Source organism: Octopus bimaculoides, chromosome 6, assembly GCF_046866305.1.
Source record: "Octopus bimaculoides isolate indiv1 chromosome 6, ASM4686630v1, whole genome shotgun sequence".
In the NCBI taxonomy this organism is placed as follows: domain Eukaryota; kingdom Metazoa; phylum Mollusca; class Cephalopoda; order Octopoda; family Octopodidae; genus Octopus; species Octopus bimaculoides.
Window position 1 is genome coordinate 75,791,376 of NC_142933.1, and position 16,509 is coordinate 75,807,884.

The window sequence follows — 16,509 nt, forward strand, 5'->3', positions numbered from 1 at the left end:
CATCCCATTTCTTCGCCACCCTCGGCGCCACGAGGGTAGTCGTGCAACCCGTGTCCACGAGGGCCTTGAACTTCTTCCCCTCGACCTCGACTCCGACCATGGGCAGCGCCTCCACAAGCGCCTCTACTTGGTTGCGGGGAAAGTTTGAGAGGCAGCAACTTCCCCACGGTCGTTTCCCTGGTGGCAATCACGGGCGATGTGCCCAGTCTTCCTGCATCGATAGCAGACGGGCCCCGATTCGGCGCATTCCCTCGCCATGTGCGGCCCCTGACATTTGAAACACCGGCCCGAGAATGGCCGCTGTCGTTGCTCGGTAGGCTTCCTCACGCCGCTCTCAGGCTGTCATCTGTCGGAACGTGCCTCTGTCGCCGCCATCGCTATCGGCTTCCTTCCGACGTGCTATGTCAACACGCGAGCTTGCGCTACTAGCTCGCTGAGCGCCATCTTCCTCCCGCCAGGCAACTGCTGTAATCGGATCCCTACGTCGTCGGGGAATCCATTTACAAACGCTAGCCGCACCGCTCTGTCCAGGCCTTCTCCCATAAACCCAGCCAGCGTGGCCAGTCTTCGCACTTCCGCCGCGTATTCATCCACCTGTTCTCCCCCCCATCTAATCGTTCCTAGTTTTACGAAGGCAGCGTACTCGCTCTCCGTATATGCCTCTCTCAGCCTCCATTCGACATTCTCTGCACTTAATCTTTCTTCCTCGTCCATTTCTAGGTAGAGGGTCAGGGCGCTCCCTTCCAAGTACAGAGCCATGAGACTCGCCACATCACTTATTCCTTGCAGCTTGGCAACGAGCCTAATTTTTCATATCCAAGCCATCACATCTCCTTTGCCATTAAAAGGCCTGATCACATCGCTGGTGATCCTAATCTTGGTAGCTGCCATCGCAGCGAATTTCTGCATGTGGTGCCGAAATAGCTTATGGTGTGTGCGTACAAGTAGATGTAATCGCCTTACCTCGGTTTTCCTTTCCTTGACTGCGAGTCTGTCTTGCGGTATCCGATCCTTGAAGCTTGCCCCGACCCAAAGTACACCAGGAATAGCAGCTGCTTCTCCCAAACCTTGACCGTCGCTTAACACGTCTTGTCCTGACCGCAGCCCCGTTCGAAAAGTGCACGAATGCCAATCGAGGCTCCCTCTGCCCTTTTTCCCCTTCCGGTCAGCCTCCCCCAGACACTGACGTCATACCACAACGGCAACGTATTTTTCTGCATTATATGGATAATTTATCCTGATCACACTATTTATAGCAATATCATGCGTTTGAGAAATATATTTATTTCTGTTTCTTACAATACATCTCAACGCTTCTAAAGACAAACTTTGTTTACTTTCATCGTAAAAGTTGAATTTATATTTAAATTTATTTACCTTTTCACTAACTACATGAGCCCAAAAGCAATGCCTGCTCACAACTCTTGTGACACATACTACAATTTCATTTGTCAGTAGTTCAGATTCTAGAGAAAATTCTCTATAAATATGGAACAGACAAGCGGCTTCTTTGTGGAAACTTACAGAAGAATCCTGATCACTTGCTATAGTGTTTTCTGGAAAAGATATAACCCAAAAGTGAAATTAAGCCTTTTGTTATCATATTTCCGTTGACATACTTGGCCTCTGTTTCAATTAATTTCCAAAACAATGAAAAATTTAGTTAACTTTGTCACTATTGAGCTGGTATTTGGAACATTAATGCAAAATCTTGATGGAAGCTTTAAATTTAAATCACTTTAAAACAGGATGTTTGTATTATAAGAATTATGGGCAATCTCTGGTGGTTTGGTATCAAAAGGGTCAAACTTCAAATGTGAATACTAAGTTTATTTGATATAATTTGTAATAATTAATATGCTAATGTGAAGGGCAGTTTATTAGCAGAAATAATGTAGTGCTGGAATAAATTGATTTCTCTTATTTGTTTTATCTGTCGTTATTCAGAGTTCAATTCCTATTTGAGATAATTTTACATTCCATCTCACAGGGATGAACCAATAACATGTAGGGTTTGATTCAACTGTTTCTCTCTTGACAAAGTTTGCCTAGTACACAGTCATTATTAAGTAACGAGTTAGCAGAATTATTAGAACATCAGAATAGTTGCAGTGTGGTATTTGATCTGAATCCTTAAGTTCTGTGTTCAAATCCTGCTGATGTCAACTTTGCTTTTTATCTCTCTCAATAAAATAAAGTACCATGGTTGATGATATTGACTATCTCCCTCCCCTCAAAACTGCTGACCTTGTGCCTAAATCAGAAACACTTGACCCTTTGCTTGTCTTGTGTATCACATGTGATACACTGGTCATATTTCTCTAGCATCCAATCTTCTTATGATACACACTCCCACTTTTTTTCAATCACCAGAGTAACTTGAGACTTATGAAAGGAAAGCTTTATATAACTCAATGTATGATACAAGGGCTAACTAAAAGTCTGAAAACGAAATTTAACAACCATTTTCTATGCTGGCATGGGTTGGATGGTTTTACAGGAGCTGGCTAGATAGAAGACTGCACCAAGCTTCACTGTCCATTTTGGCACAGTTTTTACAGTGGGGTGCCCTTCCAAACACCAGCCACTCTACAATGTGGAGTGGATGCTTTTTATGTGTCACCAGCACTGGTGGGGTTCCCAAGTAATTCACAAGACAAAGATCCTTTAAGAGGTGGGGCATTAGAGGAGGTGGCCTTGTGCCAGGTGAAGAGAGGTTAGAGTGTGACAGGGACAGAAACAGGTGTCTTGCTGTAGAATTCTAAAAATCAATGAATTCTTTTGAAATCGCGTGTTTAGCAAGTACTACCAAAAAAAAAAAAAAAGAAAATTTAAAAATATAGGTGCAGGAGTGGCTGTGTGGTAAGTAGTTTGCTTATCAACCATATGGTTCCGGGTTCATTCCCACTGAGTGGCACCTTGGGCAAGTATCTTCTACTATAACCTCGGGCTGACCAAAGCCTTGTGAGTGGATTTGGTAGATGGAAACTGAAAGAAGCCTGTCATGTGTATGTTTGTGTGTCTGTGTTTGTCGCCCCAACATCGCTTGACAACTGATGGTGGTGTGTTTAAGTCCCTGTAACTTAGCGGTTCGGCAAAAGAGACCGATAGAATAAGTACTAGGCTTACAAAGAATAAGTCCTGGAGTCGATTTGCTCGACTAAAGGCGGTGCTCCAGCATGACCGCAGTCAAATGACTGAAACAAATAAAAGAGTAAAGAGTATATATTCAACTGTTTTGATACCAACCCACCTAGGATTGCTTTTGGTCCTATGATATAAAACTTCTTGTTTTAAAATGATCAAAATTTCATCAAACACCAGCTTAATAATAATAAAGTTATTTTATTAAATTCATTGTTATTCTCAAAATTAATTGAAGCAAAAGCAGTGTATTTCAACAAAAAAACAAACAAACATACAAACAAACAAAAAAAAGGGTTAAATGCAAAATTAGATGAACCAGAAAATTTGAACAAGAAAGTATTTATATTTCTTTTTTTTAAAAAAAGCTGAAGGCTGCAGTAAAGTCTAAAGAAAGAGTAGTTACAATTACCTATACTTATTGATTGAAAACTGACGACTTGAGGAGGAAACAAAATAATAATCTGGCTGATGAAAAAACTAGCCAAGATTATCATAGGAAATTATCCAAAATTTCAGCTACAATAAATGATGTACTGTTTTCTAATTTTAGACATTTAGCAATATGTTAAATCACATTATATTGATGAAATCCTTTCTTTGTTTGATCATAAATCTGTTCACATATTTTTAGTTTAAGGTAGCAAGCAGGCAGAATTGTTAGCATGTCAGACAAAATATTTAGCAGCATTTCTTCTGATTCATTATGCTCTGAGTTCAAATTCTCTCTGCCCTTAAAATTGTTGGTATTGTGCCACAATTTTTTCTGGTTGGGTTGCAATAGTTGACATGTTATGCTTGAAATGTCTTAAATGTTTTTGCAGAACGTGAACATTAGATTAGTTTTACCTGTTCAATGGCCAGTCTTACTTAAAAGGATAATCTTGATGGAATTTATACACTGCTGTCAGAAAGTAGGCACATGAATGCAACAAGCCATTATATGGCAATAGCACCGCCTGACTGACCTTCGTGCTGGTGGCACGTAAAAGCACCCACTACACTCTCGGAGTGGTTGGCGTTAGGAAGGGCATCCAGCTGTAGAAACTCTGCCAAATCAGATTGGAGCCTGGTGTAACCACCCGGTTCACAAGTCCTCAATCAAATCGTCCAACCCATGCTAGCATGGAAAGCGGACGTTAAACAATGATGATGATGATGAATTAGAAAGAATATTTTACTGAAATTTGATTCAATTTATCGAAATTTGCTAGTTGAAAAAACTTTTTAAATTCTTAGCTTTGCTTGCTATAATTTAGTAATACAATAAATGTTATTACCTTGAACTTCCTTGACAGATCCTGAACTATTTGAAAAGTTATCCTTAGTGAGTGTTTCTTCAACATAAGGTGATGAAACAAGCAAAACATGACCTTTATATGTTGACTTGTCAAATTTCTCTATAGCTCTCTTCATGTCAAAAGTGTTCCAAAAAAATATAAAACTTTGGGTGCTTTAAAAGAAAAACAAAAGCATTATACTTATACATACATACATATATATATATATATATAAATTCAAATGAATGAATGAACAGGTATTTCAGATTGCAAGACAGTGATGTCATAGGAGAGAAATGTGTCCACGTGGATGATGGTACACTTGCTTTTAATGAGTCTGCAAAGAAAGAGGTTTGGAGATGCCATTATGAAAGGCTGCTGAACATGGAGAATGAATGGGAGGAGAGTCTGCCAAATGTTGACCCAATTGAGGGACCAGCTATCTGAATTGACAGTACCCTGGTAGATAGAGCAATTAAGGATATGAAGACAGGGAAAGCCCCCGGCCCATCAGGAATCACCACTGAGATGCTTAGAATATCTGGCAGTGTGGGTTATGGTCTAATCACCCACATTGTAAATCAGGTGGTTCACGAAGGAGTCATACCCAACGACTGGTGTAGCAGTATCATAGTCAACTGCAACAAAGGTAAAGGTGATGCATTAAATATGAATAATTACAGAGGTATCAAGTTGTTGGATCAGGTTATGAAAGTCATGGAGAGGGTCATAGCCCAACTAATTAGGGAGAGAGTCAGTTTAGATGAGATGCAGTTTGGGTTCGTGCCAGGAAAAGCACCGCTGATGCTATATTTCTGGTAAGACAGCTGCAGGAGAAATACCTAGCCAAAGATAAATATCTGTACCTGGCTTTTGTTGACATGGAGAAAGCCTTTGACAGGGGCCCCCGATCCCTTATCTGGTGGTCAATGCAGAAACTAGGGATAGATGAGTGGTTAGTGAGAGCTGTACAAGCCATGTACAGAGATGCTGTCAGTAAGATGAGGGTTGTCAACGAGTACAGTGAAGAATTCTGGGTAGGGGTCAACCGAGTATCAGTCCTCAGCTCCCTCTTATTCATCATAGTCCTCCAGGCAATAACAGACGAATTCAAGACAGGATGCCCCGAGAGCTTCTCTATGCTGATGACCTTACTCTAATAGCTGAGTCACTATCAGAACTCGAGACAAGTTTCAGGTGTGGAAGCAAGGTCTAGAATCGAAGGGCCTTAGAGCCAATCTTGTAAAAACCAAAGTCTCAATAAGTAGGAAGGCAGACACATCACAAATCCCGTCAGGTAGATAGCTCTGCTCAATCTGTAAAAAAGGTGTAGGTAGAAACTCCATAAGATGCACCCAATATAAGCTCTTGACACAAAAAAGGTGCAACATCAAAGTAAGGTTAACAGAGAAACTAACTTTTGTATGTGGAAGTTGCACTAGCATAATAAATGCTTAACATGTGAGAAAAACAGAATCCAGCAACTGCCAGGGGAAAAAGCTAGAGGTAGTAGATATCTTCTAGTATCTAGGCGACCAGGTTAGTAGTGGAGGTGGTTGTTCCGAGAGTGTAGCTGTGAGAATAAGATTAGGCTGGGCAAAGTTCAGACAGCTCCTACCCCTGCTGGCAACAAAGGGCCTCTATCTCAGAGTGAAAGGCAGATTGTTTGATACCTGTGTGCGAACAGCTATGCTGCATGGCAGTGAAACATGGGCTATAACAGTTGAAGACATGTGTAGGCTTGAGAGAAATGAAGCCATTATGCTTCGCTGGATGTGCAATGTCAGAATGCGTGTTCAACAGAGTGTAAACATCTTGAGAGAAAAGTTAGGCATATGAGGAATCAGATGTGGTGTGCAAGAGAGATGGCTGTGCTGGTATAGTCACGTGATGTGTATGGACGAGGACAGTTGTGTAAAGAAGTGCTGATCTCTAACTGTGGAGGGACCCTGTGGTGGAGGTAGACCCAGGAAGACATGGGATGTGGAGATGACGCATGACCTTCAAACTTTGAACCTCACAGAGGCAATGACTAGTGACTAAGATCTTTGGCATTATGTTATGCTTGAGAAGAAGACCCATCAAGCCGAGCAAAATTGCAGTTGTGGCAGATACCGGTGTCATGCAAATGGTACCTGTGCTGATGGCATGTAAAAGCACCCATTACTCATGGAATGGTTTGCATTAGGAAGGGCATCCAGCTGTAGAAAACCATGCCAAATCAGACTGGATCCTGGCGCAGCCTTCCAGTGTGCCAGCCCAATCAAACCATCCCAGCATGGTCAACAGACGTTAAATGATGATGATGATGGATAACAGACAATGGATAATTGTCAGCTCATTACAACTGTTTCTTATGCATTTTTTTAAATAGAAGAATGAGAACATTACATTTAACAAAAAACTGTAATCATCAGATGAAACATAATTTTACAAACAAAAGAATATCCTAAGAATACAGCAGGGACACAACTTCAGCCATGTCCCTGCTGTACTCTTGGGATGTTCTTTTGTTTTTGAAATTATGTTTCATCTGATGATTACAGTTTTTTGCAATGAAGTAATGTTTTCATTCTTCTATTTAAAAAATGCATAAGAAACAGCTGTAACGAGCTGACAATTATCCATTGTCTGTTAGCATTCATTTGTTTATACTACACCATAGGGACTTATGACATGTCAGACACCAACAACATACAATCAACATAATGTATGCTTTGAACCAGCCCCTAGGCGCTAAGTACTCATAAAGTTGGTTTTTCTTTGTGTACACCACCGGAATATCCTATTTGATATTTATCAACCCCATAGGCGGGGACCACAGGTGCATATCTTTTCAAGTACCCGATTCTATTTGGATCCTTATGTATACAAACAAAAAATGATATATAATACAAACAGGGAAACAGAATTCAAAACATGATCGTATACATATTTTTTCTTTAACTGGCAGACTATACAATGTGATGCATGAGGAGAGAGTTTTGTGCATTAACAATTATAGAACTGGTTTCAAATTAGTGAGACCTGCCAAATATATATATATATATATATATATAAAAACCTTGTGAGTGAATTTGGTAGATGAAAACTGAAAGAAGCTTGTTGTGTACATATGTGTGTGTGTGTGTACCAGTGTTGGTATGTTTACATCCTCATAACTTAGCACTTCAGCAAGACTGATAGAGCAAGTACCAGGCTTAACAAAAAATAAGTACTGGGGAGCAATTCATTCGAGTAAAAATTCTTCAAGGTGATACCCCAGCATGGACACAGTCTAATGACTGAAAGAAGTAAAAGACAAAAAGATGAAAGATATATCTTACCTATATTTCTTGTTATCACTATTCTTAACAAGTGCAAACAAAGGGTTGACTGGGTGAAAAAGTTCCATCAAGTCATTCTGCAAAGTTCATACATTAATACACATGTAGCAATAGTTAAAAAATACACAATACTAAATGAGAGAGCATGTGGGCTTGATGATTAGTGGGTCATTTCAGCTTTGTATAATTAAGGTCACATGTTCTCTATTTAGTATTTATTATTTGGTAATGACATGTTCAACAATAAGCTTACAACAATAATTACATAATATCTGATACAGTAAATAAATTAATTTTCTACAAAAATATCTTTTGCTTGTTTCAGTAATTAGGCTATGGCCATGCTGGGGCACCACCTTGAAGAGATTTTAGTCAGATGAATTGACTGCAGTACTTTCTTTTTTTTAAGCCTGTTACTTATTCTATCAATCTCATGCCGAACTGGTAAGTTATGGAGACGCCAACTCACCAACACTGGTTGTCAAGAAGTGGTGGGAAACAAACACAAAGAGAAACACACACACACATATATATATACACACAACAGGCTTCTTTCAGTTTCCATCTATCAAATCCACTAAGCCATGCCTAGGTTTATGAATATATACGTAATTTTTAGATGAGAAAAATTGTTTATGATAGAAATATTAATATTTCTAAGTCTCTCTAAAGCAGTGGTACTGGATATTAATAGTTAGCGCCAAGCTAACATGGCAGTCCAGAAAAAATACCAGCAATCAGGACAGTTCTCCACTCTTGGGATTATTTTCTGTCTTTCTACCAGTCTCACAAGACCAGCCCACTAAAAAAAAAAAAGTGAACATGGGTGTAACACTGACCAATTTCCATTTTGTGCTTATTTTAATTTTAGATTAGGTGTAGCTGTGTGGTAAGATGTTTGCTTCCTAACCACATGGTTCTGGTATTCAATCCCACTACGTGGCACATTGGACAAGTGTCTTCTGCTATAGCCTTAGGCTGACCAAAGCCTTGTGAATGAATTTGGTAGACAGAAACTGAAAGAAGTCTGGTATATGTGTGTGTGTGTGTACCCAGCCACTGCTTGACAACCAATGTTGATTTGCTTACATCCTTGTAACTTAGAGGTTTGACATACGAGAGCAACAAAAGTACCAGGCTTAAACATAAGTACTAGGGTCAATTTACTTGACTAAAATCCTTCATGGTGGTACTCCAGCATGACCACAGTCCAATGACTGTAACAAATAAATGATAAATAAAAGATATATCAGTATGCAATCTGCATACTGATATACCAGGTAAGTTCCTGGTCAACTGAATGTGACAAAGGTTAGATTCTCAGTTGATCAAATTTATCCTCAACTAAGATATTAAAAAAATGCCCATCAGTGAAGAGATCTGGCTGTTTCATACTTCATGTAATATGCATTTTACAAGTAGAAATATTATTTTGCTTCTGTCTCCAGTAACACTATATGTGCAAGAAATGTTTACAGGTGAAGAAATCTGTATACATTAAAAATTGCTCACTTTCTTGCTTCTCTCAAGCTCATGATTTTGCTTGTAGAGGAAACATATCATCATTATCATCATTTAACAACTGTTTTTCATACTGGTATGGGTTGGACAGTTTGGTAGGATCTGGCAAGCCAGAGGACTGCACCAAGTCACAATGTCTGCTTTGGCAGACTGGATGCCATTCCTATCACCTTCCTATCTTTCAATATCCAATCTGTGATCAAGATAGGATATGGAAAAATAGGATAGTTTTTAAATGCTTGCATGTATTTTACTACTGTTCTCTAACATCTAACATAACTGGACATTTACAACTACAATGTAGAAAAAAAAACATATCAAATTAAGAGGGATGTTTAATTGGTCAAGGATTTAGCAGAAGAATATAAAGAGTAAAAAAAAAAAGAGAGAATAAACAGGAACACATATTTACTTTTACTCTAGAATAATTAACCAAGAGCCTTAAGTCCAGAATTATTTTGAGTGAGAATTTATATTTTCTTAATGCTAGCTGCAGTCATGGCTACATGGTTAAATAGTTCATGTCTCAACTACATGGTTTCAGGCTTAAGCCTCACTATGTAGCATCTTAGGCAAGTGTTTTCTACTCTAGCACTGGGCCAACTAATGCTTTGTGAATGAGAATAGTAGACTAAATTTTTTAGAGGCCTGGAGAGAGAGAGAGAGAGAGAGAGAGAGAGGGAGGAGAGAGAGAGAGAGAGAGAGAGAGAGAGAGAGAGAGAGAGAGAGATAGTGTGTGTGTGTAAAAACAAATGTTGGTGTAGTAACGCCTTGTCTCATGCGCAGTCATCAATATCCAAGTTTGGCGCCCTTATTCATTCTCTTTCTCGGCCGGCCGGCCATGAGCATGGTCGTGTCAAACTGTCTCTCCAGCATTCCAACTCTGGGGACAGCTCATTCCAACATCTCAGCAACCATGCCTATTTCCTCCATAAATAAATATTGTTGTGTTGATAGTTCAGAGTCAGCGTTTCGTTGTTTCTTCAGAATTTAATATAGGAAAGCAGGGTGTATAACCACTTTCCTATATTGGTATTCCATCTCTTCATTTGTCATTGCCTGAGTGAAATGGTAATGCTGTTGAAATTCCTTGTTGATATTATGACCTGTCACTCTGCACTTTTGAAAAAACCTTTGGAATAAAACAACCCTGACTTATAAAACAGTTAAGGGCATCTGGCAGTAAAATGCTAGCACATATAAGGCCCCTAGCCAGCCCAAGATGGTATAGGAAAATGGATGCTAAACAAATGAATGAATAAATATAAAATGTATTTCTTAATATTTTAGTAACCTAAAATAAAACTTTACCTCACTGGTACCATATGGAAAGTTCCCAACAAATAATCTAATTCCATTCTCGAAGGAGACAGTTTCATAATCATTCTTTAGAATTTTTCCAAGAGCAGAGGTATTCAATTCAGAATTATCTTCCTTTTCTTGCAGATTGAAACCAATATCTTCAAGTGGTGGCATGACTGCAGGTTTAGGTTCAAGTTGCTCAGAATTATGCATGTGAGATGTAGCTGATTTCTTTTTAGATTTCTTTGATTTAGTTTCCCGTGAAACCATTTGTGGAGCAGATTCTAGAAATAAAGTTCACAGTTAAGATTCAACAAACACATAATTCAAGAAAATATGCATTACCAATTCTAATTATACAAATATAGTTATACTTACTTATGGTTGGGATCCTGTATCTAAGAAAATAATGTGCTGTTTTTCATTCAATGCTCTGAATGTATGTATAATTAAAAATCCAGTGTGTTCATCATCATCAACATCATCATTTAACGTCTGCCTTCCATGCTAGCATGAGTTGGATGATTTGACTGAGGACTGGCGAACGAGATGGCTGCACCAGGCTCCAATGTGATCTGGTAAAGTTTCTACAGCTGGATGTCCTTCCTAACGCCAACCACTCCAAGAGTGTAGTGAGTGCTTTTACGTGCCACTGGCACGAGAGCCAGTCAGGCACGAGAGCCAGTCAGGCAGTACTGGCAACGGCCACGCTCAAAATGGCGTTTTTTACATGCCACCTGCACAGGAGCCAGTCAAGCAGCACTGACAATGACCTTGCTTGAATGTTTTTTCACGTGCCACCGGCACAATTGCCAGTAAGGCGATGCTCGTAACGATCACGTTCAAATGGTGCTTTTTACATGCCACCGGTACAGAAGCCAGACCGCTGCTCTGGCAGTGATCCCACTCGGATGGTGCTGTTAGTGCTCCACTGGCATGGGTGCCAGTCATCGAATTTGGTTCAACCACGATTTCGATTTCACCTGCCCCAACAGGTCTTCGCAAGCAGAGTTTAGTGTCCAATGAAGGAGAGGTTGGCATTAATAATCCTTTCTACTAAAGGCACAAGGCCTGAAATTTTTGGGGAGGGGCTAGTTGATTACATCAACTCCAGTGTTTCACTGGTACTTAATCTATCAACTGCAAAAAGACGAAAGGCAAAGGCGACCTTAGTGGAATTTGAACTTAGAACATAGCGGCAGATGAAATACTGTTAAGCATTTCGCCTGGCATGCTAATGATTCTGCCAGCTTGCTGCCTAAATAATGATGATGATAATAATAATAACAATAATTCTGGCATTGCTGCCACCACCACCACTTAACGCCTGTTTTCCATGCTGGCATGGGTAAGACAGTCTGACTGGATCTGATATACTGGAGAGCTGCACCAGACTCCAGTCTCTATTTTGGCTTGGCTTCCACAGGTTCCCTCCACAATTACAGGTCAGCAGGTGAGCATAATTTATGCTTGTTCATTCAACCAAATGTGCACCATGAGGTAGATAGAATTTACTGCTGCAAGGGGCAGGATTTTATTAGATTAAAGTGTTCAGATCAAGTCTTCCAATAAGTGGAAGCCACTTGAAAGTTCACATTTAGTGAAGAGTTTTCAACCTAAATCAGCAGTGGCATGGTTAGATCTGAAATGTTTTTGATACCTGGAGTGTAAAAGTTTATTCAAAGTTACTCATTACATATGAGCATCCTCTGTGACACTGATGCCTTAATTGATGGAGGATATCATATTGATAAAACTTAACTGTTTTACAAACATTGAGAAATAGTAAAAGAAATTGGAAATTTCTCAAAATATCATATGGTTCTGTACTTCAGAAAAAAAGACAGTATATGAAGGCTGAGTTGAAAATATATATATAATATATATTCAATACTTGAACTTAGAAGAAAGTTTTAATTGTAAGAATGGATGTATGAACAAAGCAAATATATAGAGATGTCAGAGAGTAATAATCAAGGTAATACCTGAAAAAGAATGTCAAAGAATAATAGTGACAGAATGGCGGCAAGAAAAATATGGATAAAGGTGATAGGATAATGGAGATTTTATTTGATCTAAGAATTGGCTAAAACTAGTAAAAGGCAAATAAAAAAAAAGAACTTAGAGAAATCCGTTAAAAAGATTGTAATTGATGATGAAAACAATGATGAGGAATGTTATTAAGGAAACAGAAGGTTTGGTAGTTAAATGGTTAAAAAAAATATAATTTTAGTTAATTTTACAATTTGAATATTAACAAAAAAAAAATATAAAGATTGGTGAATTTATAAAAAAAAAAAACCCTAGATATACAAGGCAGCATTTGGTCTCTTTCAACTCAATACTATAATTCTGAATATAAAAATAACTATTGCATTTGACCTTTCCTTTATATTTAACCCATTTCTCAATGTTTGTAAAACATTTAATTGATAGAAGAAACAAACAATTTCAGCGATGTGATCTGTTGTTTCTACACTAACATTATATCCTTCCTTAATAAAGAAGTCTTAGAGAGCTGGTTTGGTGACACTGACACTTTAGGACTTTAGAAACGACATCACTTCGTTCTCTGACAAAATTACAGATGATCAGGCCCTTCTGTCTAGAGCAGTGGTTCTCAACCATTTTGCACCTATGGACCTCTTTGATTCCTATTTTCCCTGGACCCTCCTAGTTATTTGATGTTAAAAAAAAGCATCCCATCATATTTTTATATTATTAGGAATTGTATAAAAATAATTATTAAAATATTTTGTGTATTGTAGAAGTATAACCAATTTATTTTCTAGACAAGATGAAATGTAATTTATTGAAACATGGAAATATATGTAAATATATGCAAGAATGTTAAATATTATACATTATACATAAATGTTAATTAAATGTTCGTGCTTAAACTCACATCATTTAAAATAGTTAATTCAGTGAAAAGGAATATATTTTACAAAAGAAAAACAAAAAAAAGAGAAAGAAAAGAAGCATCAATGTAGCACCAAGTGCCTCAATTGGTCATACCCCATAAGGTTCAATGGAACTTACTGAAGCTAACCAATTTATTACATATAAATTTTAACAACAATATCTTATATGAACCCTGGTTGAGAACCACTGGTCTAGAGTATAAAGTGAAAGCAATGAAACTGCTCTATATTTGAACAGAAAGGAGATGGATTACACAATCTGCAAAATAGCTATCAGCTACTCAAGTGAGTTTCCAACTTTGAGTATCTTGGATCATTCATAGAGAACTCAGAAAGGGACATCAAAATGTGAGCTGGCCTTGCCTGGAAAGTGATCAATGATATAATAAATGCCTGAACCTCAAATCTTTCCAGAAGTGAATCTTCAAAGCAACAAATGAGACACTCCTCCCTTATGGGTTTGAAACTTGGCCTTCATTATTAGCTAGATGTAGAAAGTGATTGATAAGCAAGTGTATGACAACCTATCCTAGTTGACCAACAAGATAATAAGATGCAAGAAGCTTGCTGAGCAATGTCAGCAACAACATGAGTTGTCTGGCCAACCAAGCTATAATCTGGAAACTGACCCGTGGGAGCATGAACCTTGGGTGTCCTTCCAAAACCACTGTCGAGACCTAGATGAGCTTAAGACACTCATGATGGAATGTGATATGTGATATGGAGTGAACATGTAATCATGCCTGTCTTACCAGCAAGTTGTAATAAATAAACAATGATGATGAGGAAGAGGACTGCTGTTAATAAATTCTCTCTTATTGTCCTCCTTATTTTAAGGAAAATTAGAAACAACTAAGAATACTATTATCAATTGTTATTTTACAATTATATTTGTGCATGTGTGCTATTTCCAAAAATGAAATAGATATATTCATAAGCAAGAATCTTGGTAGATAAAAATTAAACGTTCTCAAATTGTTTTTCCCCAAAATATGCAGCATAAATATTGAAAATTTAAGAAATATCTTTAAAAGTCTGGTTCTTGATACCTATATTTCAACCAAAACAATATGTTCCTGTGTTGGAAGACGAAGTAATTGACTTGCTAAATATACAGCTAAGCAATTCAAGCAGAAATCTTTTGTTACTCATTTATTCTGAGGTGAAGAGCCTTGTTCAAAACATTGGTCCTCACATCTCACAAGTAAACATTAACTGATTCGTTTATACCCACACCACATTTGATTGATGTTGGTGCAGAACATTACTATCTTAATGATTCTAGTGACTATTGTCATTCATAAATTGTCCACAGATAAAAACAGATTTGGTTGAAACAAAGCTATAGTGCATATTATTTTATGATCCTGGTTCAAGGGATGGCTTTAGCTCAGCAGTGCAATAATGGGATGATTTTGATCATACAGTGCTCTTGCTTCGTGCGATGGTAAACTGAACCTTTTACAGTATTAAATTACAGATAGACAAGCCAACAGTGGTATCACTTGATCTACTGAAATTAGCAACTAAATCTCTTTCAAATCACATATAATTATCTTATAAAGACAGACTGGTTATAGCTTGATAACCTATGAGCATAGGTCTGCTTAATTAAAAAAAAAATTGGGGCAAAGCAACAATTACAGATAAGAGGATGGGATTAAATGATAAGAATAAAAACATTGTGAACTGATGGAGAAAATGTATGCAATAGACAGACATCATCATTGTTTAATGTCCGTTTTCTATGCTGGCATGGGTTGGACAGTTTGACAGGAGTTGGCCAGCTGTTCAGAATACAGTTGTCTATTTTGGTAAGGTTTCTATGGCTAGATGCCCTTCTTAATGCTAACCACTTTACAGAGTGTGCTGGGTGTCTTTTACATGCAACTGGCATGAGTGTGTTTATGCAGCACCAGTACAAGTGCATTTTACATGGCGTGAGTGTATTTTACGTGGCACCGGTTTGAGTGCATTTTATGTGGCACCAGCACCTGCAAAGGACATGCCTGTATGTATGGATGACTATGAATTTACACTAATACTAAATACTAAAGTGATAGTGGAGAAGAATCATGACGAATATTTAGCAACAAAAATCTTGTAGAAGGGTGACTGAGTAGAATAACACCTGTTACAATAGAGAAAAAATATTAATAACTAGCAGAAACACCCGGCGTTGCCCGGGTTAAAGAGAATAATGAAATCTAAAAACGCCGTCTAGACTACGCAACCCTCAACTGTTAGTAGCTACGATACCATATTTCTACATTAATAACTCTCCAATCCATGCCAGCATGGAACATAGATATTAGGTGGAATGCTAGAAGAAAGTTTTCAACTCATATGTATATAAAGTAAATACACGTAATTCAGAAACACGTTTTTGTGTATCTTATTTCGTAACCAAACAAACAGGTACAGATTATAAATAATGAAAGGCCAATTTTGGTGATTCATTTGACAGAGGTAGTAGAGAGACAATGCAATGATAAATCTGAGGTTGAATCTTGAAAGTTTGGATGAATGCTGCCTCAGTTAAATCTCTTGTGGTTCCAAATGATGTCATCTGTAGTACAGCGTCGTATTGTCTAATTTTGTTTTGCAAATGTTAGGAATCTTGGTCAGTTGATGATAACAGTTTCTTCAAAAGCTCTGGAGGTTGGGGATTGTGGAATTGTTGGGAATGTTTTTAACTTTGGTGTTATATGTATTGCTTGAATTTCTTTGACATATGAAATATATGTATTTTCACTGGGTTTGTAAAAGAGAGTTGTGTAGCTCTCGAGTTTTAGGGATTCACACAGATACACAGACAGACACACATTCTCATCTTTATATATAGAGATAGATATATACACACACACACACGCACCCAAACACACATATATATATGTATATCAATATAAATATATGAAAGTCAATGAAGTTTCGTAAAAGGTGATCATGTACATATTTTCTTGCTGTTGTGATTATAACATCTCGTTGTAAACAATGTTCCTTGTTTTCCCT

The 16,509-nt window shown here is 37.9% G+C and overlaps 1 protein-coding gene across 1 annotated transcript in view; it reads right to left on the reverse strand.

The window, feature by feature from the left end:
* LOC106871557 (uncharacterized) overlaps positions 1-16,509 on the reverse strand; it is a 46,536-nt gene that overhangs the window by 10,741 nt on the left and 19,286 nt on the right. The window contains exons 6-9 of the mRNA XM_089354116.1: positions 10,583-10,857; positions 7,751-7,827; positions 4,425-4,597; positions 1,378-1,556 (exon numbers count right to left, since the gene is read on the reverse strand). Coding sequence (XP_089210242.1) covers positions 1,378-1,556; positions 4,425-4,597; positions 7,751-7,827; positions 10,583-10,857 — 704 coding nt within the window. The remainder of the gene's footprint in view (positions 1-1,377; positions 1,557-4,424; positions 4,598-7,750; positions 7,828-10,582; positions 10,858-16,509) is intronic.